Source organism: Taudactylus pleione, unplaced genomic scaffold (assembly GCF_031769625.1).
Source record: "Taudactylus pleione unplaced genomic scaffold, aTauple2 ptg000548l, whole genome shotgun sequence".
In the NCBI taxonomy this organism is placed as follows: domain Eukaryota; kingdom Metazoa; phylum Chordata; class Amphibia; order Anura; family Myobatrachidae; genus Taudactylus; species Taudactylus pleione.
In genome coordinates this window covers 1,578,600-1,605,387 of record NW_028284950.1, presented here as the reverse complement: position 1 = coordinate 1,605,387, position 26,788 = coordinate 1,578,600, and the positions used below count along the sequence as shown (strand labels likewise).

Genomic DNA, 26,788 nt, shown 5'->3' with positions numbered 1-26,788 from the left:
TGAGGTTGGAATGAGCAGTGGTCTATGAAGGGGATGATCCTAAAGTGGTATTAAGCTGGACATTGAAACAATGTGTTCACTCTTTCCCCAATGTGCACTGCCAGCAGGATCACAGTTGGAGCAGAATGATTTTCCAGGGCTGGTTCGCCTGTCCACACAGCCAGATGCACAGATATATTTTTCAGATACAGGTTGAATCTCCCATATCCAAAATGCTTGGGACCAGGGGTATTTTGAATAATGGAATATTCCATAGTTTGGAATAATTGCATACCATAATGAAATATCTTGGGAATAGGACCCTAATATACACACAGAATGCATTTGTGTGTTATATACACCTTATACATACAGCCTGCAGGTCATTTTATACAATATTTTCAATAATTTTGTGGCTCAAACAAAGTTTGTGTACATACATGAAATTCATTTATGTTTCATATACATCTTACACACAGAGCCTGAAGGTAATTTTATACAATATCTTTTATAATTTGTGCCTTAGACAAAGTTTGTGTACATTGAACCAATCAAAAATAAAAGGTTTCATAATCTGAGTCATACCAAAAAAAATTCCGTATTTCGGAATATTTGGATATGGGAGACTCAACCTGTATGTGGCAACTCATAGTGCAACACATGGATATGAGACAGAAACTGTGATTCAAATCCATTTTCATATTTTGAACCTTTGTTCCCTGCTATAGTTATTGTTAATATAATCCAATGTTTAACATTATCCATACAGTCTTGAATTCCCAATTTAAGTACAGTGCTGGATTGACAGAAAAAAAATAAAGCATGTGTATAGTAGATAGTAACATTATTACCAGCAGATGAAACTCTATTCTTTAAGTTTTGCAAAAACAGATATATTGTTTCGTGATTATTATTGTATAAAGTATAACCCTGCAATAATCCTACAGTAACGCACTCAATAATAAAAGTACTTTTCCAACAATGGGGCATTTCCACCGTCGGAATTACACTGCCGGGATTGCGTATGTATTCCATTTGTAACCTGAATACTTCCAAATCAAATCATAAAATAGCTCCTCAGTGTAGAAACACAGGTAAGGGAGAATCAGCTTGTCCACTTCTCAATGGAAGTCATGGATGAGGTGTTGGATCCTCGATACCTTCAAATCAAATCATAAAACTAGGGATGTGCAGGCTCGGTTCTACTCGGTTCCGTTCGGGTTTTTTTACCGAATCTTATTGGGTATCAGCTGTCACGAGTTTTGGATAGCCAATAATATTCGGTAAAAAAAAACGAACGGAACAGAGTAGAACCGAGCCTGCACATCCCTACATAAAACTGCTCCTCATAGTGTAAAGCTGTACAATTTATTAAAATACAATATAAACCACCACAAGTGAAGGTTACTGCTTACTGCAATAGGCCTTATGTGAGGCACATTTCAGAGCATAGAAGATGATGTTAAATCCTGGATAAATTCTCCCAAGTCCTAGATGTCCTTTACCAGATTCTATATGGCAGCAATGTTCCTTTTTTACCAACGATGCGTTTCGACAGGAGTCTTTTTCAAGGTATGTACAGGTGGTGTACCTAACACAACTTATATAACTGTAAACTCATGACACGCCCCAATTAGGGGTGTGTCCATTGCCCAAGAATCAAACATCTACAAAATAAATATTTCCCATCCATATGTACAGATGTATTTTCATTACAAGTTTCCTGTATTTTTTAAAAAACAACAAAAAAAAAAAAAAACAGAAGGGAATTGCAGACTTAAAAAGGTACTGAGGAATGTCTAGCCAAAGCAGAAATGAGACTCGTATATGAAGTGAAAACATTGGAGCTTATGGTTTTAAATAGGGATTTAGAGATAAAGTGGTTCTTGTAATGGGTTTACCCCCACCACTCCAAATCCCATAATCACTCTCCAACTATAAGAAATAAAGCTTCCCATAAAATTATATTTTTGATAAATGTATTTCAGTATACAATTGCACCAGTGTAGACTATTGTTTGCTAGCCCATTTTTATTTTACATACAGTATTTATTTGTCTACTGGTTTCACAAATAAATGTAATTATATGTATTTTATGAGTTTTATTTTTATAAAGGTGCCCATACACGGTGCGATTTATAAACTTTCTGATCTCATTTACAATTTCCCTTGAAATTCGTTACGATTTGCACCAACAAATGGAACAATTGTACAAACGATATAGATGTGTCGTTTACGATTGCAAACCGTTAACGATATATTGTTTGCAGCAAACAACCTCACAATGCATCTGCTGGAATGTCAATGGGGAGCGCTTATCTAGGGGGTATAAAAGGCAGCCCCCACTTTAGGTCTGTGCATACTCTGCTCTGTGACTAGTGAAGCTTGGGTGTTATACTTGCTGAACGCTGTACATTGCTTTTGTGCCTGGCTCAACAAAGTGGGTTTTTCCGCATTCTATTCTGTAGTGATGGATTCCTATCACTATAAGCTTCTGCTAACCTATGGCTATCTGAAGCTAAAAAGGTGATGGAGCTGAGGAGAGGAGGAGGAGGATGTGGTCCAGATGGACCAAAGAGTGGCTGATGAGACTCGCTCCCATATGCCCCTGCTGACTGATGGAGATAAGGGAGAACAACCCAGACGATTATCACAACTACCTGCGTATGGATGATGCCACCTTCCAGGAGTTGCTGCTTCTGGTGACCCCCTATATGCGGAGGCAGGACCCCAATATGAGGAGGGCCATCGCAGCTGAGGAGAGGTTGGTGACTACCCTGAGGTACCTCGTTACAGGAAGGTCCTTTTAAGACCTGAAGTTTGGGCCCCTCATTTCACCCCAGACTTTGGGGCGCATCATCCCAGACACCTGTCAAGCAATTGTGATTGTCCTGAAGTTCCACTACTTGAAGGTGAGTAAAAACACTACACATGTTTTTCTGGCAAAATAATTTTTTTATTTTATTTAATGAAAGTGTGGTAAAAAAAATTAACCAACATGGCTGTATATATTGATAAACTTAGCAACCTTTATTCCTGGATAATTGTACTTAAAAGCAAACCACATGGCTGCTTTTTAATGTTTAACTACACCAACATGGTTTTAAATGTATAAAAACTGCATTATCAACAAGTTTTCTCTCTCCCAATAACTAGCCAGCTATATGGTATACGGTGTGTCAGAAGGTGGATTCAATAGGCCAAGAAACACATGGCGCAAGTCCAGATTGAGGCCCCGGCATTCCTTTATCTGTCCTTACACAAAGGTATACCATACAGTAGCTAATGGGAGAGATACAACTTGTTGATATTTAAAAACTGTAATGGTTAAATTACTTTAAATGTATAAATGAAAAAATTGTGGTGGCTTCTCGTCCCCCGCCAACATGGTTCTGTAGAAAACATAGGAGGATGTGGAGTGGTTGGGGAGTAGGGTAAGGATGGGGTGTAGGGTTGGACCCATTAGTGGTGTGGCCTGGTAGCTAGGTGGCAGGTAGGCATGGGATGTGGAGGACCCATAAGTATGAAGTGGCTGCCCCATTGTCAGGGGCAGAGGATCGTCGGTCAGCCTTGTTATACTGCCCGGCTGCTTTCATTTTCCCTGGATAACCGAATCATAAATGATCTTCTCTGCATGGATCTGTTGTTGTTCCTCCATAGCTCACAAACTGCTTGTAACATGTATTCCCAGGTTGTCGAACATGTCCAGGGGTTTTTGTAGGGCCTGCTCCATTTGTTTCAAGAGCGCATCTGGCTGCGCCTGGGTCTTTCGCTCATACCGTTCTGTGCTTTGAAGCAGACTGAGTGAATTCGGCCTCGCTCTCTCATCTATGGGGCATTTGCTGGCTACAGCTGAGGTCGAGGTCAGGTGTAGACTGTTGGAGGAGAGAGAGACAATGTTAATATCATATTTTCTAAAATGTAGATTTTTATTTCTTTATTCTATTTCCCAACAACGGTGGAGGAGTGGCAAATCATTGCAGAGGATTTTAATCGTAGATGGAATTTTCCCAACTGCGGTGGAGCGATTGATTGAAAACATATCTGCATTACACCACCTACCCACAGCTGATCCTTTTATTATAATTATAAGATTTTTTTTTTAGTATAGTACTCATGGCAGTGGTGAATGTCAATTACGAGTTTATTTTTGTTGATGTGGGCAAAATGGCTGTGCTTCTGATGGAGGGTCATTTATACAAACCCTCTTCTATAAGAGACTTAACACCAACCGTCCGAATTTTCCAACAACAGCGGCAACGAAGCCCGGCCCTTAACTATGTTTTTGTTACTGACGAAGAGTTTGCTCCATGAACACTTGCTGAAGCCGTATGTGCAAAGAGGCCTGACGAAAGAAAAGTGCATCTTTAACTACCGGCTATCCAGGGCACGGTGGATAGTCGAAAACGCCTTTGGCATTCTCAGCAAACGGTTCAGAATTTTCCATACGGCTATCAATCTTCATGTGGACAAAATAGATTCTGTCGTCTTGGCCTGCTGTGCCCTCCACAATTTCCTTAGCAAAAAACAGAGGACATTAGACTCAGCTATGGCAGATCATTCACAGGAGGCTGTGCAAATGCCCTCCGTGTCCACACATGCAATTTTGGAGTCAACTGGGACTAAACAGGTCAGGGAGGAATACCTGACCTACTTTAATGGAGTGTGGGCAGTACCATGACAGGAGGCCAGTATCCGTTAATGTCATATGGACAATTGTGAACTATTGAACTTTTAAAAAAACATTTGGCATGGTGTGTATGCACTATGGGCCTGATTCAGACTTGGGAATAGAGAGATATATTGCTCTCAACTGTGAACCTGAACAAACCACTTTGCAATGCAAGGGGTGGAAATACATACATTTTTTTACATGTGGGGTAAATACTGGCTGCTTTTGCATGTAGCCCACAAATACTGCACAGCTTTATTATTATTCTACAATTTAGATGTCAGTTTGGAAACACTCCTCAGAAATCTAAATCTCTCTGCACATTTTAAATCTGCCCCACCTGCAGTGCAGCATGGTTTCACCAAGATCAGTTGAGAGAGATCTCTCTCTCTATTCCCAAGTCTGAATCAGGCCCTGTGTCTGTACTTACCACATCCAAAGAGGACGATTAATCAGTTTCTGGGTTGTCCTCTTCCTGCTCCTCGGAGACACTCTCCACCAAGAGCGTTTGGGAAGCTCTATGCGGTTCCTGCTCGTGTATGAACTTGAGGAGGTGGAAGCACCACATGGTACTGGTATATACATCATCTGCCCCACTCCTGATGCCCATGACACCTGCTGCTTTTTGCACTCCTTGACGTACACGGTACGCAAGTTTTGAATCTTTCTCTTAAACCACTTCGGACAAGCCTTGTCGTGGAAGGGCAAGCTAAACGTGATCAGGGCATCAATGGCAGCAGCTTTCTTCTCTTTATTTCTGTATGCTTTGGATTTCATTTTCCATAGATATTCGTGGGCGCGATAACGCTCCAGAAAGCCAGTGACAAACTGGCGCTCTTTTGCACTGGTCATTTCTGTTGAAAACAGAACAAAGACTGTATTAAGACATAGTTTGAATGTTTTACCTGTTGGATTATTTTAAATAGTTTATATGTTTTTAATGTGTTGAAAATATATTTTTAAAACGGTCAGTGTATTTTTATTAGGGATGTGCAGGCTCGGATAGGTTCGAGTTTGCACGTGGAGTTCGGATTTTTCCCTCCAAAAAAACGGAACTCAGAACGAGGCAAAACGTCATCTTACATGGACGAACATCATCATTCCTGGACAAAAGACCAGGAATGATGATGTTCGTCCATGTAAGATGACGTTTTGCCTCGTTCTGAGTTCCGTTTTTTTGGAGGGAAAAATCCGAACTCCACGTGCAAACTCGAACCTATCCGAGCCTGCACATCCCTAATTTTTATAGTACATTTATCTGCACCAGTGAGTGGCCGTTATATTTGAAAAAACTTGCATTGTGCCACACTGTCATAACATTGGCTGGAGCAGTGGGTACATTGCGGGTGCTGTGGATATTAACCATTGATAGGCCAATACGTTGGTGGCATTGGTGGGGCAGGGGTTAATACACATTGGTGGGGCAGGGTGTACAATGGTGTTGTAGTAGAATACTACAGGCGATGTATATACTCACTTTACAATATGAAAAACTCCTCCAGACAAACTATCTCCACGCTGCTGCCTGCTGGTCTCTTCTCCAAAGTCGTCTGTCACAAAATGGAGGAGGGGAGTGGCCAGGGACTTGTCAACACATCGTACATCAGATTGTTCTTCAAGCAAAAAAGCAAACGATGTGTGTCACATCGTACACAATAGGTCGAAATCTTTCTGCAGGTTCAGTTGATCAACGATGGCGATACACGACGCACATCGGCATCATCCAGGAAAACTGCACTTTTTACACGATTTTTGTTACGATCGATCAAAAACAGCCAAATCGTGTAAAAAAATAGATTAAAAAAAATTGCACAATGTATGGGCACCTAAGATATTGTAATGCTTTTTTATTAAAACACAGTATTTCATGATACTGTAGTTTTACACTGTGTTGATTTAATGTTTTTTTTAATGCTCAAATGTACTCACTACCTTATGAGTTACAATTAGACTAATATCTAGTGGAATGAAAAATCGCATCCTTAAGTGTATTTCTGCACAGACCCGCTGACTTTCTTGCTGCTCCCGTATGCACCGGCATCATCCGGTAGGTACATGTGTAGTAGAAACAGGAGCACCAGTATACTAAGGTGCATCTCAAATGTGAGTGGTCGCACCTTTCGGAACCGGAAGACATGGTTCTTCTGGCGGAAGCAGCATGTGTTCCACAGGTAGAACGCAAACACCATTCTTGGACAATGGACACACCCCTAATTTGGGGGGGGGAGTCATGAATTTACTGTTTAATTTGGGTTAGGGACTCCACCTATACACGCTTGAAAAAGACTCATATTGAAATGCGTTGGTGGCAAAAAAAGAAAAAAAAAAAAAAAAAAAAGAGAGAAAAACTGCCACATAGAATCCAATAAAGGACTTCTAGGACTTGGGAGAATTTACCCGGGAAATGAGCTTTCATGCCCTGAAATGTGTCTCATCTAAGTCCTATTGCGGTACGCAGTAACTTCACATATGGTGGTTGTACAGTTTTACATTATGAGGAGCAGTTTTATGATTTGATTTGGAGGTATTGAAGATCCAAACACCTCATCCATGAATTCCATTGAGTGATGGAAAAGCTGCTTCATCCTTATGTGTAAGTACGAATACATGATACACCATATTTCATTTATAAATATTTATAAGGGAACATTTCCATCTTACACCATATTTCATTTATAAATATTTAGAAGGGAACATTTCCATCTTTCCGGGGTGAACACTGAGAAGAAGCCCCTTAGAATCATATCTTGGGAACATTTTTCACACACTCTACATCGAGAGACTGTTAAAAACATTCACTTCTTTGTTTAATATACCATAAATAGGGGAGCTCTGATTTGTCTTGTAGTTATATTGTTATCCAGTGGTGGGTGATCTCCACTCCACTTATAAATTTAGCTGTACCCCATTATTGGAGCACAGGCGTTACCATTTTTGTCTTTAACGGTTCTACACTTACTGCCATGGACCATCTCAAAGTATGGCTTTCCTTCCTCCACAGATGTGAGAGTGGCCAGCTTTCCTTCCAGCATTTCTCCATCAATAAACTTCCCATAAAGTGCAGTTGTTCCATCTGGGTACACATAAGCAATCTTATCCCCAGTCATCTCCCCATCTTCATTCACTCCTCCCACAAGGCTGCCTCCATCCTGCAAGAGAATGCAACCAACACCTGCTTGTGTCAAAGTAACCATGACGTAGCTTTATCTGCTTCATATGTCATTAGAAGGGGATAGTCACTTTTTGATAACCCGTTCTTAAACCAATCCTGCAACCTACGTATAGACCTTCTCATCAATGACAAAAGCAGTCCTGTAATCTGTAGTTGTAATATCAGGCTACATGTAGACTCTTCCTAATACCACCTTCTCTTATCTAATATGCCACAGAATTTATGTACTCTGCTGTAAGAAACATGTGATGTGATGAAAATGCCAAATACACTGAGACGTATTCAAGTAATTCATACTCAGTAATATATTAGTAAAGCTGCAATATAGTCTAAATTCTAGTACATTAACCATGACAAGATATCCACCCAGCGGCATAAACCAAACTGTGATACAAAGGGGTCAATTTTGTCCATCAAAACTTCTCTCTTGGACATAATTACTAGCATTATGCTGTCAGAGTTACAATGAAAAATCATTCCAGTGTAACAGCGCCCTCTCTGGCCAATTTCATTCATAAAGATGCACACTTGATGGGTTTACACGGACAATGGGAATCACCTATGACCGCTAAATACCTTGTGTGCAGACAAAATGCAACTGGTAAGCATACGTGCACAATGGAAAGCAAAGTGGTAAGTAAACTTACAGAGTTAAACAATATTTGGTAAGAATGAGCAGACAACTGACTTTTGTTTCAATACATATAAGGCATTTATATTACAATGCCGCTAATACCCTGGAATGTATGGGATTAACTCATACTTACCGACTTTCATGCTCCCTGGGAGGGGGCAGCCCGGTCGGTAGCGAGGGGGCGTGGTGGCACAATCACACCATCATGGCCCCACCCCCCGCTGTACATTGTACTCTGTAAGTGGGCAGCCGCAGGAGTGTTCGGGGGGTGGGGATGTGCGAGTGGATTGGAGGAGGGCCGTGGGCGGACCCGGGCGGTGCGGGAAACTTGACTTTTCCGGGCGCCACACGATTTTTGGGTGGATTAACGGAGCATTGGCGATTTGTAATTAATTTCAAAATATTGTGTAATGTTGTCCTAGCTGCTGTCCTCGCCGCCTGTTAAATGATCAACTGGGTGCGGTTTACAGAGCAGCCGTTTGTTACAACGCAGAGATATTTGTGTAGGATTTATAAACAACACTGATGTGGATTGTTAAGTGCAAATATAAATGTCTTGATCAAATTATGAAGGAATACCTCATACTCCATTTTGCTAGATACTACTACTACAAGATTTTATATGCGAAGATTTTAAATTTATATACACTCACATACACATGGAAATAAAATAATGTGAATAAACATTTGAAATAACTGCTACACTTACTGGATAGTAAATCCAGCAGACTCCATGTCGAATGTTGTCTTTATATTGACCTTTAAATATCAGCCGTTTATCTGAGTCAAACTCTTGTGCCGGTCCGTTCAGCTCTCCATCCACATATATTCCATGCAGGGAACCCCCATCCTCATAAGTGTACACGCCTTTTCCCTGCAAGGCATCATCTACATAAAAGCCTTCCAAATTACTGAAAAAAAATAATAAAAAAAAACCACATGTCTAGGTATATACAGAGTATAGATACACAGTACTGTATGCTGCATTTTGCTCAAAATGCTCAGCAATATTGTAAACACTGACTTTTTGTCATAAATTAAACAAGGCACTACACATTCCTAGGTGTATTAACAAATGCCTGTAGTGAATTGCTTGTACTGCATTGGAAACACAGGGGGAGATGTTTCAAACTTGCAGTGACGTGTGGTGAGGTAAATGGCTTGGGAGGCACTGACTAGTATCAGAGCCAGACTTATAGATACATATATGAACCTGAGGGTTCATGCGGGCATTATACAAAGCTGCAGCAGTACATAGTGCTGGAAATTTGGTGTGTTTGATCAGGGATGTGCGGAAAACGTAGACAGGGGAGGCAGTGCCTCACCTGCCATACACTTTTTACTCCAGAGTTTTGACTATAAAATTGATTAGAATATTACAAAGAAGATATTTCTAATATTTAAAAAAAAAAATCGTATTTTTATAATCAAAACTCTGAAGTATACCTAAGTATGACAAGAATGGCTCTGTGTCTCCTCACCGCACATTACTGCAAGCTTGGAGATAAAAAGGTACCAACCAATCAGCTTCTGTTATTTTATTATATCACAGCCTATAAAATGACAGAAGCGGATTGGTTGGTACCTTATCGTCTCCAAGGCTTGATTCATCCCCCCAGTTGAAAATTAGTCAATCGTAATTATTACTTGACAATGACACATTCTCTTAATATACTTCTCTTTAGATTTTAACACAAAAAACTGGCTAGGCCAAAAGCGTTCATCATGGCTTGCAACCTTGACCATAACAATAGTCAAGGTTGCAAAGAAAGTCATTGTACAGGTAAAGGATTTGCAGGGGAGAGCACAGATTCATTTTCAATGTAACAATACTGTGCTATACTCAACCCTGCTAGTCACAATCATCCTTAGTGTATACAAGCTAGGGGTGATTGTGACTAAGGATGATTGTGACTAGCAGGGTTGAGTATAGCACAGTATTGTTACATTGAAAATGAATCTGTGCTCTCCCCTGCAAATCCTTTACCTGTACAATGACTCTCTTTGCAACCTTGACAATTGTTATGGCGGAAATGTACTTCTAATAATCACAATCAGCTGTACCAACAAAAGTGTCTCTCAAAGAAAGCTAGAAGAAAACCTGACAGTGCACAATTGTCAGCCTTCAAGTCACTGACTTTCAGCTATATCAATCCATTCAGCGATTATTAAATTTAACTAATGGGTATTGTTCAACAGAGGTATTGATTTAAAGATTTAAATACTGAGACATTACATATTGACATTATGGTCTGTTACTTATGAATACCATTAACGTTTCTATTTATAAGGGAGTTTTTTTTTTTTGCGAAATGTCCATTAAGAGATTTGTAGATTTGTATTTTGTACCTGCGCCCTCATTGGTGTTCTGTTTCACCTTTATTTTACTTTATTTTAACAAAGCATGAAAAGTTTTTAAGATGCTGTTAGTATTAGAATCTGTCCTTCAAGCTTCTGTTCTGCATCAACAATAACTAATGCTGGTTTGGTCATGACTTGTTCCTCAAAATGGGCAATCAAAAATCAGAATTAAACATCTACTTGCTGAAGAACAATGACACATGGTTTTTAGAATAAACTCATCTAACATCATTGTATACAGGGATCTCACAATTATTAGATTATAAACCATTACACCCATGTGATTTAAGGATTTTACAGGGCTTCTCACAATTACCTATAGGACCCAGCTAAGATAAAATAATTCTAAGAACCACATTTAAACTATGGGTAACAAGTATTGTGAAAATTATTTTCGGATGAATGAAAGTGGACTGCGTAGGGAAAGCCAGGGTATATAACAGGCCTAATATTACAGTATTATAAATAAGGTCATAACTCATGTGGCTCCTATGATCCGTTACACTCTCTATTAACTGTATTGTATTATTGTAATTGCATTTGGCTGTCTACTTGTAACATATGGCCCTCTTCATGTAATACGCAGAGAAGACAGTGTTAACCAAGGACACCCAATACAGTGTTAACCGAGGACACCCAATAAACAATGTCACGTTACCTTCTCCTGGATATCTGCTAAGATCATTCAAACCTATCCTTTATATCAGATGGGACTAAATGCCTGAAGTCCATTTTCACACAGGCTGGTTTTACTCCTCCGCAATTTTAATTTCCACTTTAAAATCCTCAGTTACCAAGGTGACATTAACCTAGCTGAATGAACTACATAAAGCAAATCAATCTCAAAAGAAATCTATACCCAAGTTTTCTAAAACATTGTAATAGTTTCACATTTCATAAGAAAAATATTTTTCACTGGGAAACAAACTCCAATCATCCTGACTATTCTAGAAGGGGTCCTACACAATACTACGCATCTATCCCATGACTTTGTGGCACTTTAGTGTATACCACTGTGATAGGCACAGATATCACTGTAATCAGTTTCTGTTGTCAGTAATTGCAGAGTAAAACATGAATCGGGTTTATTGTTGATCTTGCATTGTACTGAAGTGAAGCATTAACCTCTTCATGAGTGGATTTCAGTGAGCAAAAGGTAAAGAATATTTTTGGAACAACAATGCTCAAGCTAAGCTGCATACTGTATAAGGTTGCCCAGTCTGGCCAAAGCTAGGTACCCCTAAGAAAACTGTGATGCCTCCTAACTCTTGGTCTGTCTACTCAGCAATATGTAATAGTCGGCTAGTGAAAATGATGGTGTCACCAAAGCACAAAAAGTACAGGATTTGTTTTCCTACCCCTCGATTCTGTTCATACTGCAGAGCTAGCAGCACAGTGATACTCTACATCACAGAGCAGTAGTGTCACGTTCCCTCGCACAGACTGCATCCACATAAAGAACTCCTGAGTCCCATTCTTTCCTCTTTCTCAGTGTAGGTTTCTAATAAATCATAATGTATTCTTCATGGTGATAACATTCTGGAGACTTTCATCTACACAAAGTTGGCCTTTCACAACTCTCAGCTGCACAGGCAGCAGGCCAGAGAGCTACAAACTGCTCAGAGAAACACACTCAATGAATATAATTATCATCAATGTTCCGTGCACAAAACATACTTGTACATCCAATTTTACCAGTCAGAAGTGTCACTGTCTACTTGCCAATGCTTTGCCTTCATCAGATCGTAGCATGAAAAGAAACATTGTGTAGAATATATTGCATGTGTTATTAAAAGACAAGAAAATGTTTGAATACCTACCTAGCATTTTCTAGCTTATTACTATTATCCTTTACTTATGTGGTGCCACAAGGGATCCGCAGCGCCTTAAAGTACATATACAAGCAGTATGAATAAAACAAGACAGAAGTTACTTGGCTGGGTATATAATGTACAATATATCGTTCCGACACGGATCAGAACAATTTATCGTACACATCATATAGTGTGCACGCTCGTTTGCGCGTTCATAATGGTCATTCGTTGCATCATCCCATCTGTTGTGCTGCAGAGCAGATGGGACGCTGCAATGAATGAAGACATGCAGTTACATGCAGCATGTAATGACACATGGTGCCGTCGTACACCAAAGTGCGCAATATACATGTAGCTAAAGGGGAGGGGCAAACAGACAGGGGTGACACAGAGGGGTGAGACAGCGAGCAAGGAGCAGTGGGTTAGGTTGAGAGCTGGAAGGCTTTCATAAAGAAGCGGGTCTTGAGAGCCTATTTGAGGTCTTGTAGAGAGGTGGAGAGGGAGAGTTCCAGAGGTAAGGAGCAGCACAAGCAAAATCTTTTGGAGTGGGAGGGAGTAATCAGTTTGGAGGAGATGCGGCATTCATTTGTGGAGCAAGTGGGCGGTGGGAGTGTGAAGGAAGATCAGGTGAGAGATGAAAATAGGAGAGGATTGGGTGAGGGCTTTGTAAGTGAGTGTGATAAGATTTAATTGGGTTTTGAAAGGGAATGGGATCCAGTGTAGGACTTATAGGAGAGGGGACACAGATGTAGTGCATTTGGAGAGGAAGAGGAGCCGGGCAGCAGCATTGAGGACAGATTGGAGTGGAGTGGATTGGAGTGCAGATAGGAGGAGGTTACAGTAGTCCAGTCCGGAGAGGACCAGTGGGTGGATGAGGTTGCCTCTAGGGGATCTCATTCTGGAGATCTTTTTGAGATGGAAACAGCAGGACTGTGAAAGGTACTGAGTGTGCGGTTTGAAGGAGAGGGAGCAGTGAAGGATAACTCCAAGACAGCACACTTGTGGGCTAGAGGAGACGGTGGTGATGTCAAAAGATAAAGAACTTGTGAGAGGTGAGGTTATTCAGAACAGTGGGAAAATTATCAGCTCAGTCTTAGACATGTAACATTTAAGAAAGTGCTGGGACATCCAGGAAGAGATACAGTTGGAAATAGGAGTGATTAGAGAGGAGGAAATGTCAGGGGAGGAGAGGTAGATCCGAGTGTCATCCACCTAGAGATTATATTGGAGGGTAAAGGAGCTAAAGAGAATGCAACAGGGAGAATAAGAAAGGTCCAAGAATGGAACCTTGGTGGCACAATAAGAGACTAGCGCCCCTTCATATTCTAAACAGAGATAGTATTAAAGTTGTATGTGTGTCTCTAAGCAGGTATGCGTATTCATTATGAACTATAGCATACGATAAGAATTCATTCCAATCGGGGCAGATTGGATATAGGGTTTGGGGTTCCATCTTCCGGGGACAAATGGTGAGGAGGGATCACGAAGTCAGGGGATTTGTGGGTGTGGGCAAGAAGCAGGTAACTGTGGGTATATGGGGTACTTGTTATTGTATAATTGGTGGGGACAGAAATGTTTATGACCAGCATATGTAAATTATGTGTATGGGCATATTTTTTCAAATGAGACATTTTTCCATTAATGGGAACTAGCACTTGGCAAAGGAACATGAACCACCTCTGTCACCATTACACCACATACACTGCCAGCTCCTCAGGCAGCTCTCCGAGGTATGAAGCAAAAATGGCAGAAAGGTCACTGTACAATTAACATCTGCAACTAAACATCTTTAATATGGATTTTGGAATAAGTGGTTTTATTTTCTTACCCTTTGCTTCTTGGCTGCCCTAGTCAGAGTTCTGCTGAATGCCTAACAGCCCGGCAAAGATCCTCCTGAAACTCCGCCCCTTTTATATAAGCCCCGCCCCTCTGAGATCCACCATTCAAGTGACCTGGAGCACAAGCTCTGGGGGCTGACAAAGGCAGGGAGCACCTATGTCCCTGCACTCACAGCAGCAGCATACCATCGCTCTCCTCACTGGACAGGGAACTGGCTGGTTCACTAACCCCCTGGCCAAGGGAGGCACCGCCCCCTCCCTAGCTGGCGCCCCTGGCGAGTCCCATACTGGCCAAGGGGTAGATACGCCCCTGCATGGGGGACACACTATTGGTAGAGAAAATTAATGTGGCAGATTGGAGGAGACGGAGAAAGAAAAGTCAGAGAGGTAGGAGGACAGCCATGACAGGGGCAGTATTTGCAGAAAGAGAGGGTGGTCCACAGTGTCAAAAGCAGCAGAGAGGTCAAGGAGAATTAGCAGAAAGTGGTGGTCCTTGGATTTGCCTGCAAGAAGATCATTGCTGACTTTAGTAAGGGCAGTTTCTGTGGAGTGAACGAAATCCATACTAAAATGGGTCTGGGTCAAGCAAGGAGGAAAGAAAGGCAGTTGTAGAAAATCAGAGTTTGGAGGCGAGAGAAGGATCGGTAGTTAGAGAGAGTGTCAGGATCAAGGGTGGGTTTTTTAAGAATGGGGGAGACAAAAGCATGCTTGAATGCAGAGGGGCCTGATAAGTGAGAGAGATTGAAGAGGTGGCCAAGATGGTAACAGGCAACAGGAGAGTGGAAGCGGAGGAGGCGGGAGGGGATGGGGTCAGGTAGGAGGACTGGATTAGGGCCATGACTTCATCTCAATAATACTGTGGAGAAATGAATCAGAGGTGGTAAAATGGATGGGGAGGATGGGCAGAGGCAGGCTGGGAAAGAAGGGATGGGGTGCTAAGGGTCTGGTGAGGTGTGGTGTCCTGACATATGGATTCCATTTTAGGTGTGCAGTGGGTGGCAAAGTCAGGGTAGAGAGTAAAGAGGGGAGGGGGGGCAGAGTGGGAGCAGAGGAAGGAGTTTAAAGAGGGGAAGAGATGATGGTTGGAGGACTGGAAGAATATTTTGGATTGTATAGAGAGGGAAGGGACAGTACCGTAGGTAGAAAGCAAAATTTGATATGGAAAAAGTCTGCATTAGAGCGTGATTTACTTCTCTGTCTCTCGGCAGTTCGTGAACACTTTTGCATGTATCTGGTGCATTTGGAATGCCAAGGTTGGGGCATGGATCTGTAAAGGTAAGTAGTGACAGCCAGAGCAACAAAGATAAGAGCAGAAGGGAGACATTGTATAGGGAGTCAGCTTGGATAGGGCAGGAAAAGGACAATGGGCCGATGGTCTGGAATCTGTGCAGGCGGCTAGCCAGTTCTGCGCATGTGTCAATTAGTGGATGGATAACAATCAACTGTTTGTTTCCATTTCTGCTTAGAGTATGGTAAATATTCTCCAGAACATCACTGCTAAAGTTACTTATTTTGTTTTATAATTTTAATTTAGTACTTTATAAATTACACCCCTCCCCTGTCCAAATAAAACAGAAACCGTAATAACAGGGGTGAGGCCGGGCTTCTGTCACCTGAGGCAAAGACACAGTGACCACCATATAATGAAGAAAATCACAGTGACCGATATCTAATACAGAAAGCATCAGTGACCGCCATAAAATAGAGTGGTTGTGACTGACATACAAAACAGACAGCATTAGTGACGCCTGCTTCCATCCCCCTTAGCTTCACTCTTGCTGTAATATTTATCATTCATTTCCTGTAAGAGACATGGGTATGGCTGAACTATCCATCAGCTTGTTGTAATGACTATTAAATGTATTACATTTTGTAATAAGTAAAATGAGCTAACATGATTAAGGGGGAAATTTAGGGTGTTTGTTGGCAGTTTGAATCTATTGCACATCGCCAGCAGTTTTGATCTTCAAACCACTGGATTTACTAATAATCAGTTTGTGTATTAAAAATGCACAAACCACTGTTTTGCCACAAAACCTTTGAAAAGCTATCTAGCCAATCAGCATATAAGGTTCATTACATTTATTATGAGTGCAATCATTATGCATTGAAAAAGAGGAAAAAAAAACATTTATAATTATCTTATGAGGAAATAATTATTTAATGAATATATTAGGTGCCATTTCAATACATAATGATTGCACTCCTAAAAAATCTTAACCTCTTCATCTGCTGTTTCGCCGGATAGGCTCAAAATGTATGCGGTTTTGTTTGGCGTTTATGTCTCAAACGGTTTGTAGACCTGCCACTTGATGAAACCTCTGTTTTCTATTCTTTACATGTGAAAAAAAATCAGGATAGCGATATGTAGTGTAGGGATTTTGAAAAATTGTGGTTTTGAGGCACTTTTGCCTACAGTAAATCTGCCAGTTTAGTCATTTTCTCCCTAAAGGACCCCATACACGGGGCGATATAGCAGGCGATCCGACTGATTGGTGCGATTTACCTGCTATATCACACAGTGCATGGCTCCGATATCAGGCCAAGCGCGCTCCCGAGGGGTCGTACATCACACCCCCTGATCTCTCTGCAGGACCATAGGATCAGGGGATGCGATGTGCGATCCCATTCATTGCTATGCAGACGAAACAGGGGGGAGTCGGCATATCGGGCGGGCGGCCACCTGATTGCACTTTGTGTGCGAACCGCCCGATATGTCGGACCACGGATCCCCTGTCGCCTCGCACAGTGTATGGGGGCCTTAAGTCTGCAGCTATAGTGGTATGTCTAAAATAACATATGTTAACTGGAGATGAATAATACTGCTTTTATACCTAAGTTCTGGGCTGACCCAGAGGTTGGAACAGGGTTCCAAACCGGATCAGACCCGGAATTTAGCCGGCGCCGACCCAGGAAGTTCCCGAGTCGGCGCCATTCACACCGGAGCCTGGTCTGCAGTGACCCGGCTCATTCGGCATGGAAGTGGATGCTTGGAGATGACGTTATCTCCAAGTGCCACTGTAAGCCGGGATGTGGCGCACTCCAGGTCATCGTGACCCGTATCGCGACGTTTACACTGCAGGGTTTCACGGGTTATTCCTGTGTTAAACTCTGCAAGTTACCTGGGTACCTGGATCAACCCAGAAATGCATCCCTGTCCCCTTTTACACCAAGGAGCTACCAGGGTTAACCCTGCAATAACCAGGGTTTTAGCTCTGGTGTAAAAGGGGTATAATATATGGAGACAGAAGATTATTTTTATTCATTTAAGATATTCTGTATCTCCTAATTATTTATAAAGACATTTTAAAAAAAATATTAGCAAGTTAGATTAGTAAAACACCACAGATCTGGAATGCTTTCACATCACAGTGTGTACACTCAATGTGCGTCATTCATCGCATCTTCACATCTCATATGCTGCACGTTAGATAGGAGGATGTCATGAACGATGTGGTGCACATCGCGTAGTGTGTACGCCCAACCGGAAGACCACAAGATATATTGGTCCAATCTTTCTTCTGAAGACATCACTTGAACTGCCAGTGACCTACATGGTGACTGCATAGTGTGTACAGGAACAGGAGAAAAGAGTCATTGGATACAATGCTCCGACATGATATATCGTGCTGGCGTTTGTGGATTGTATAGTGTGTGTGCTCTGTATTGGAGATGAGGGGAAATTGGAACGACCATCGCATCTTTTGTACATCGTTCTGATGGGTACCTAGTCTTAGGTTCTTCTGGAAAAGGGTATTCACGATCATTTGGATCATTTTACCTAATGTATACTAAACTATATTTATAAATAAACCCTATCCTTTCACCCGCGGCTCCTCGTACTCCTCCTGATTATCTGTGAGCAGCGCGCGTGCATCTGTGTACACTACGGTCATCAAATAGCTGAAATAGTTTCTTATACTTGTTGCCAAATAAAACATATTATGAGGTCTGGCTATTAAATAACGAGACTGATAATATAATTAGACATAAATTATAGTAAGTACATTTTAACTCTGTTTCCCAAAAAATACTTCTTCGAACACTGTGTGACAGCAAACTATTGGTGCGAGAGGGGTGAAACTTGCAAAACCGTTTTGGGATAATCCAAGGTCAATGTTCCCCCACTCCTTTTTAACTCACGCAGTATAAGGTTTATGGTGGAAAATTTATTAGGATAAGCAATACCACTTTCACACGCAAATGTCTCTAAAACCCGGCTTTTACCCGGCATTTCAGTGCCGGGTCGTTTTACCGGTCCCAGCCTGACACCCAAACCCCCCCTACAGACAGAAAAGAAAATTACCGGGTCTAGCATTTCTATGTGGTAATTTGCTGATCAATACGGGTATTTTTTCCGGCCGAAAGAATCAACCCGGGTCGAAATTGCCAGGTCTCCGACCCTGGTAAAACCAGAGTCGAAGTCCCGGGAATTTCGACCCAGGTTGACCCTTTCAGACAGAAGGAGGACCCGTGTTGATCAGCAAATTACCAGGTAAAAGAGATTTACCCGGTACTTTGCTTTTCTGTCTGAAAGGGGTATAAGGGAACTTAGGACAGAGCACCTTGGATGAGGCTATTCAGTAGTATAATGCAGTTTTGAACAAGACCATTCTCTGTAACAAAAATATTTCCCCAGTAATTGATTACATTGTGTGTTCGCGTGTACGTAACGTATTAATCCACAATACAAATAGCCAGGGTGCTCTTTACCTTCCATCAAAGAAGATGAATCTACCCCGTCCATTCTTCTCACCATGTACAAAATGTCCCTCAAAGCGATCTGTAGAGCTATAGCTGACTGTGCAGAAACCATGGGGTAAACCATCATCATCCAGATTACCTGTGTACAGAAACAAGGGCATTACACAATTCCAGTGGTTCATTATGGTTTACTCCATTCACACCCATGCTCTGCATATAAATATTTTACTGGACTTGGGACTGAGCACATACTAATCTATCACCACTATCTTGTCATTGTCAAAGTGTCAGATAGCAGTGGGGAGATCAAAAGTCCTGGCTCTTCTCTGCTTAACAACCATTATCTGCAGACTCATGTCACCAGTGTGCTTGCTGCATCTTCCGGCATTAATTAACTGTGAGGTATCTAATAGCACATTATAGCCAAAATGTGCAATATGTGATAGTACATGTAGTACCACATGTACTAAGCTTTGGAAAGTGATAACTTGGAGAGTGATAAGCTACCAGCCAATCAGCTCCTGTCATTTTTCAAACACAGCCTGTAACATGACAGTTAGGAGCTGAGTGGCTGGCAGTTTATACCTCTCCAATTTATCACTTTTCAGATCTTAGTACATCTCCAGGATTGAGAGAGAGATTCAACATGTTAAATATCCCCAACTCGCAGATTCTGATAATTTTTAGGTCTGAATAAGGGAAACAAGCTTCTCCAACATGTTGGATTTTGCAGGTCATCTGACCCGGTTCCAATAGATAGGTAGAGATAGTTATCAAAGGACACGAATTACAAGCCTGAGAAAGTGTGATACAAAATGCGTTGGATGGTTTCCTTGATATCCTATCACTGCACACCATAGATGATCGACCACCATTGGAGCTCCCACTCTCAGAGTGTCTTTGTGACGTGTATTCCATTCTTTATTCCCGGTATTTCGTGATTTATATGCGATATGCTCATTTATTATTGTCTACATGTATGGATTTTAGATGGATAGATCAGATGGGACATAGTTACTATCCCTGTAGTCTGGATGCCAGCGCTCAGGATATCGGCGCCGGAGTCCCTACAGCAATCAGAATCCCGGCGGTAAGAATTAGGGTGATGGTCAGGTTTAGGGGTTAAGCACTAGGGTGGAGGGGTTAGGGTACTTAGTTGGGTCAGGATTCTGAATGTCGGGATGCAGCTGTTGGTATTATGACCGCTGGCATCCCGTGCCAAATACGATCAGACAGAGAGGCTCTAGAGAGATCTGAGTGATTTGAAAAAAAGAAATATATAAAAAGGTAATTTTATACAAAGGTCCATCTGAACAAAATATGCACTGCTCAGGGATTCCCTTCACAGAAGCAGTTTGCAAAAAGATCGATGTTTTATCTAGTTTATTCCAAGTTCACTCATCTTAGAGGAAACACTACATAAGAGTAGCCTTTTAAAACCACTGTAAGGCCTAAATCCACTCTCTGCATTGCAACAAATATTTTATGCAGACAATTTAGTGTTTAACGTTACCAAAAGAAAAACAAAAAACCTGACATACTTAGCATACCGTGCATAGCAAGTCACTAGGTAAAGCACAAAAAGGACATATTTAATCACATAAACAGAATCCAGACACTGTGTTAGGTGCATTTGGGAAGATACCACTTAGTACTTTACAGATCCCATTCTGGATTCATTCATCCGGCTTTGGCAGGTAGCTGCCCATTCTAGTGACATATGTCACATTACTATAAGATTTTGGATCACTAATGCCAAAAAAAAACAACTGAATGTCAGTGTTTACATGTAATAGTAAAATGATACGAAGAGACCGAGATCCATTTCATATCAGAAATTCATCCGTCTTGTCAGACTGACATCATTAGTGGACATAAATTGAACTGTGAAATCATGATATGGTCTCTAATTCTCTATCCATTGCATTAAGTCATATTTTACAGTCTAAACTCTTTTATCCCTCAACTTCTTAATCGCTTTTGTCTGTCTGCTGTGACAGCACAGTAACAGATCTCTACTGTCTACTGGAAAAGAAGATTAATGTCTGTCTGCACTCTCTTTGGGTGAGGGGTAAATCCTAGGCAGTGAAGTGTCAGCTCCTCAATAAAAACAAATTGGTTAAATCTGTTTGATTTAACCAGTTTGTCGAAACAGCCATTTTTGTCCAATTGCCAACATTAGGGAGAAAATGGCCAATTGTAACTTGCTCCCATACATTACCTGATTTTCATTCCAACCAGCCAACTAGTTGGATGTTTGGAAAGATAGTCTTAAAGTGTACGGACAGATTGACAGACATTTATGCACATACTTGCTTGTCTAAAAAAATCCACCCTTGCTACACTCTACGTGAGAAGGCTCCTTCCCATCCCAGCTTCAGTCATAAAGCTTAACGCAGTAGTCTCCTACGTTAATTGAGTTGTGAGCTACTTTAGAAAAATGAAAGCTCCTGAAGAGCTACTAAAATTGTAGAAAAAAAAATCTGGCTAATAACCGAACAATTGAAGGTAATTTAATGAAGAAAAAAAAAAAAGTTTCATAGAAAATAAAAATGCATTTAATTATTAGTAATAATGTTGTAGTTTGTAAATAAAATGTAAGCACAGGCACATTTCACTGTTAATTACTGGTTCCAAGGAGGTAAGTGCAACAGAGGAGCAAAAGATATAGCCAGGACTGCTGTGTGATTTTTCTGGCAGGGCAGGGCGGGAGTCACTCACTCCACCATAGCGTAGTCCCCGTGGGTGGAACCACGGGGAAGCACATTAGGTGATTGCTGTAGAGGCTGCTGCAATCACCTGACTTGCTTCTCTGTGACTCCACCCATGGCGCTGATGTCACGGGGGAGCACAAGTCAGAGGTCACTTCCTCCTAGTTGACTAGGCAGTACTGCCGCTAGGTGAGCTAGCGAAATTAAGACCGCGAGCTACCGGTAGCTCGCGAGCTACAGGTTGGAGACCACTGGCCTAATGCATCCCACTCTCAAATTGCACTTTTGAGTGTTTGCTTTATTAGAATACACAGTGCAAAAATATGCAAATTATGCCACACTACCTGCAAAGTAGTTGTCCTGTCTCAGCCCCAATGACAGCAAGAACAAATGTGCAGAGAGTTGTTTTTTTAATTATTGTTATTATGCATAACATTATTTTCAGATAGCAGCAATAATTTCATTTTCATAGTTTTTCCAAATAACTGATCAATAATCTGTAAGAATTGTTATGCCATGCCCTGGTTAAAACACAATATTTAAACTTATCAGCTAAAATGTTTACCTGAATACAGCACACATTATATCAAGTAACAAAGTAATAGCAGCATTGCAAATCCAAAACAAGGAAGGCTGGGCGATGTTAAAGCTCCGAGCACTACATTTTATTACTCATTGCATACACAAATCAATTAAATTAATTCTACACCGGAAAACAGAAAAGTTAAGGACCACTATACTGAAAAAAACGGATTCATATTTATCAGGACCCACTGTTCTATATGTCACCCCTGCTGCTACTTCCACATGCTAAACACGCAGTTCATGCTCAGATGTGGATGTACTCATTCTGGACTACAGTGCTGTAGAATTCCTCTGATATAGATATACTAGCAGATGTACCTGATTTCACCTGGGTAGACCTTAGATATTTACTGTTTCCATTTCACCTCTCCAGTAACACAGCCTTCACCTCTATAGTAATGAATCACTACTATAGTAAGACATTACCTTTCCTCACCTGTGTACTAACTAACACATTCCTCTCCCTCACCTCTGTAGTAAAACATTTCCCTCCCTCGCCCGTGTTGTAACAAACATTCCCTTACCTCATCTGTATAGAAATAAAAGCTCTCTCTCACACCTGTAGTAACACATTCCCCTCCCTCCCTCCCACCTGTAGTTACCCATTCCCCTCCCTCACCTCTGGAGCAACATATTCCCCTCGCTTGCTAGAGTTGTAAGACATTCCCTTCCTTCACCCCATAGTAACATTTGACACTCCCCTCCCTCACCACAAACTGCCAGTGATGACTGGATATGAACTGTGCTGCAGCCACGTTGAGATATCAGACAGGACATTGCACAGGGAAGGGGGTCGGGGGTGACAATGGGTATGTGTGTTTGGTTAAAAAAAAAACTAATTCACATATAGTGGTCTGACCCATATGTAAAAGAACCTACTGTATGTTCTGAATGGACATTTATGTTGTTGTATCTGTAGTAGTGATCTGAATAGACAAACTGTACAAGGCTGTGAGCATATCCCTTGTTACAAATTAGCTGCTGACTCTGCTTTTGTATTGTGGATCCAGCTACAGTATGTGGCCTGTTCACACAGACAGCTGGAGTGAGGCAAAAACAGATACTTATTTACTGACAGGAGAGAAGTGCTGAATGTGAAAGGAACCCTTATATAAGTGATTCCCAACAAGTGTGTCAGGAATTGACACAAGAAAATAAGAGCAATATGTTCATTTTTTTTTAGTATATATTTTTTTAAAGTTGGACATACACAGATGGGAGGTTATGTGGACTCGATTAAAAAAACAACAAATAGATTGGGGACTATTTTCCTTAGAATATTCCAACTTAAACTTTCCAAGTCAATGATGATCTTTATTATTCCAACTTACTCTTACCGTCACCGCAAACGATTTGCATACCTGTCTGAAATATGACTAGTTAGAAAAGAAAAAAATTGGAAAAATAATAAGATACGGTAATAAAGTAAATAATTCCTGTGTAAGACAAACATGTTGGCAATAATGTAGTCAGTAATCTCCCAGTCATTAGACCCATTACCTTTTGATGATGCACGATGACTTAATGAAATCTAATGTAGTTTAATAATGATCTTCTGCATGTTCCAGGATGGGGACATGGGGTGTAACAGCTTATCATTCTGCAACCAACTATCAGCTTATCATTCTGCAACCAACTTCTTTCAAAATAATATATGATTGCCATTAAAGGAAAAATGTTATGTTGTTAATTTATTTCAGTGGTTTGTAAGAACAGCTTGCATAGTGAATGTGTCAATGTTAGGTAAGGGGGCTTATTATACCTAATGTACATAGCTCAGTCTCATGCCTTGTCTATACCCCATTTGCTCACTCCTATGATACCAGCGACATGCCAGCCGGGCAGCTCCAGCACTAACAGCTTGGAGTGGATCCATGAGTTCACCAGTGAGGTACCGGCTGCTGGATCCCAGTCTAGGGAAGCGTGCTCTCACCCTACTGGTGTGTCTCTGAGGCTGAGCACATGTACATTCTCCTCCCTTTTCTATGGGATTACTGATATATCCATATGGCTACCTTGACTGTAAATAGAAGTACTAGTCCCACAGATAGTAGACAGGTCCCCACATTAAGTGAAATGCTGACCTATGTGAAGAGCATGCAGTCTGCACTGTATGTGAAGGCTGGATTACTGTGAGCACGGCACCGTCATCCCCCCTCTGTAAGGCATTGCTTCTTCCCTTTTTGGGGTTAGGCTATTTTTAGCATGCTTGCGGTTATCAGCCTTCCAGAGCTGGATCTCAGCCACAGCAGCATGCAGGGAGGTAGCAGACACAGAGCACCCACCTTCCACTGTCTCCTCCACGTTCTCATCATCACTGTCCATGGCTAGCTTCCTTCCTTCCTCCTCTACTGACAACAAGCAACAGCAGCAGTAACGTGCGGCTCCCAGGCGCCCCCTCCCACCGGAGCCAGAGGCTGGGTACTGGCTCCCCCTACAGAGACACGACAGCAGCAGCAGGCGGTCTCCCCCCTGTGTCTCTGCACTGTCTGCAGTACAACTGTAAAGTGTAGCTCCATGCTGCACCTCTACTCTCTCATACTAAGCTCTCATGACATCACCCAGACCAATGCTAACAGCATAATATCATTTCCCAGAATACTGCTATATAATGAGTAATAATTAGAGGGGGTACATCCAGGAATCTCAGGGGTTAGTGTGTGTGTGGTTTTTTTTTTTTTGTGGGGGGCACCTCATGTCATGTCATTCCCAATAATAGTTGGAAGCTTTGCTGAGTACTTTTGTTTCTGAGATAACAATTATCCACTTGTTGCTTTTGTCGCTATGTACTTTAGATTTTATAATTTACCACATAAATTATGTATCAGCATGAGATAATTGGTAGCAATGATGTTTCATTGATTGTAAAGCTCCTTCCATCCCATGAGAGCAATACAAACATGGCCTCTGCTGTATCCCACACCTCAGGGGGTGTGAAGGCTGACCATTAATGTAACTACTAGCAATGCATTGTTGCCAGTTCACTGTCCATGTCTATGCAGATAATTTTTAGGGCATTTAGTATGTAGCTAGGGGATGCTTAAAAACACTCAATCATTTTGAAGAGTTTGCTCAGTGGTTCCCAAACTCGGTCCTCGAGGCACCCTAACAGTCCAGGTTTTCAGGATATCCATACTTAAGCACAGGTGACTTAATTAGTACATCAGTCAGTTTGATTATGCCATCTATGCACAAACATGGATATTCTTAAAACCTGGACTGTTAGGGTACCTTAAGGACCGAGTTTATTCTTATGATGTAATGTGCCCCCCCTCCCTCTTACCTGTCAGCAGCCACCCTCTCATCTCTTCACAGCATTTTCTCTCTTCAGCCCAACACATGCTGCTTTTTGCTGGGCTGCAGTAGGGCTAGGGAGGCTGCTACCGCTGAGCAGCAGCAGCAGTCTCCTCTGCCCATGCGGGAGTGGGGAGCGATCACACTGATTTCACCCCCCCTGAATTTGCCCCTGGCTGAGGGGCTCACAGTGCCACACTATTTAGCATGCATCAAATATAGTTTTTCTATATTTTTTTTTAAGGGACCCCAAAAAATTACAGGGGCCTGAACCGGCTCTCTGCAGGCCTGGTTGAACGGCACCCTGCAGCAAGTAGCGCTACTGTACAGCCGTTCCAGGCACCCTGTAGACTGTGGAGCTGCCCTGAGCGCACTTAGGTGTTCTGCTTCCCGGAGCCGGCGACCCCACTCCCTAGGCGTAACATCATGACGTCACAGATTGAGGGGGCAGGACAGGACACACTGCCGCCCTGTTACAGCGCTGCTGCCATGCCATGAGACAGGGAGAACATATAGAGAATATATATTGAATTACAATACTATGACGAGTGTCCTATGGTAAGAATGGAAGTTTTGTATTGTGAATACTTTTGTTGGATGCATATTAACTAATAAAGACAGGCATGTAAGAACATGTAGTGTACATTGTATCTAATATACCTAATAATTTGCACTAAAGGAAAATGTATCATTTGTGTTGCATTTTTTGGACGAAAGGCTTCTTGTTCTATTTCTTACATTTTTAGGTAAATGCAGCCAGAATACCTAGCTTTGAAAGACACAAGTAAATGTGGGTATGTGGCCTTAGTTACACATACTGTACATATGCAAGTAAAAAGATTTGTCTGTGTTTGTTAGAATGGTGAAACTTTGAGGACTTTGGGCCTGATGCAGCAAGGATCGCAGTAGCAAAGATGCACGCAATTGGACGATTAATTTGCATTGCGCATGCATCGCAGTGCATGAACTAGCAATTATGATGGGAAATGCGTTTGCAGAGGCTACGCAGACCCAGAGCACATTG

General features: G+C 41.6%; 1 protein-coding gene across 1 annotated transcript in view; it reads right to left on the bottom strand.

Moving 5' to 3' along the window:
* SETD7 (SET domain containing 7, histone lysine methyltransferase) overlaps positions 1-24,959 on the bottom strand; it is a 48,125-nt gene extending 23,166 nt beyond the window's left edge. The window contains exons 1-4 of the mRNA XM_088451451.1: positions 24,756-24,959; positions 19,184-19,313; positions 9,167-9,368; positions 7,611-7,800 (exon numbers count right to left, since the gene is read on the bottom strand). Coding sequence (XP_088307577.1) covers positions 7,611-7,800; positions 9,167-9,368; positions 19,184-19,313; positions 24,756-24,795 — 562 coding nt within the window. The 5' untranslated portion in view covers positions 24,796-24,959. The remainder of the gene's footprint in view (positions 1-7,610; positions 7,801-9,166; positions 9,369-19,183; positions 19,314-24,755) is intronic.
* Positions 24,960-26,788: the final 1,829 nt, after the last annotated feature.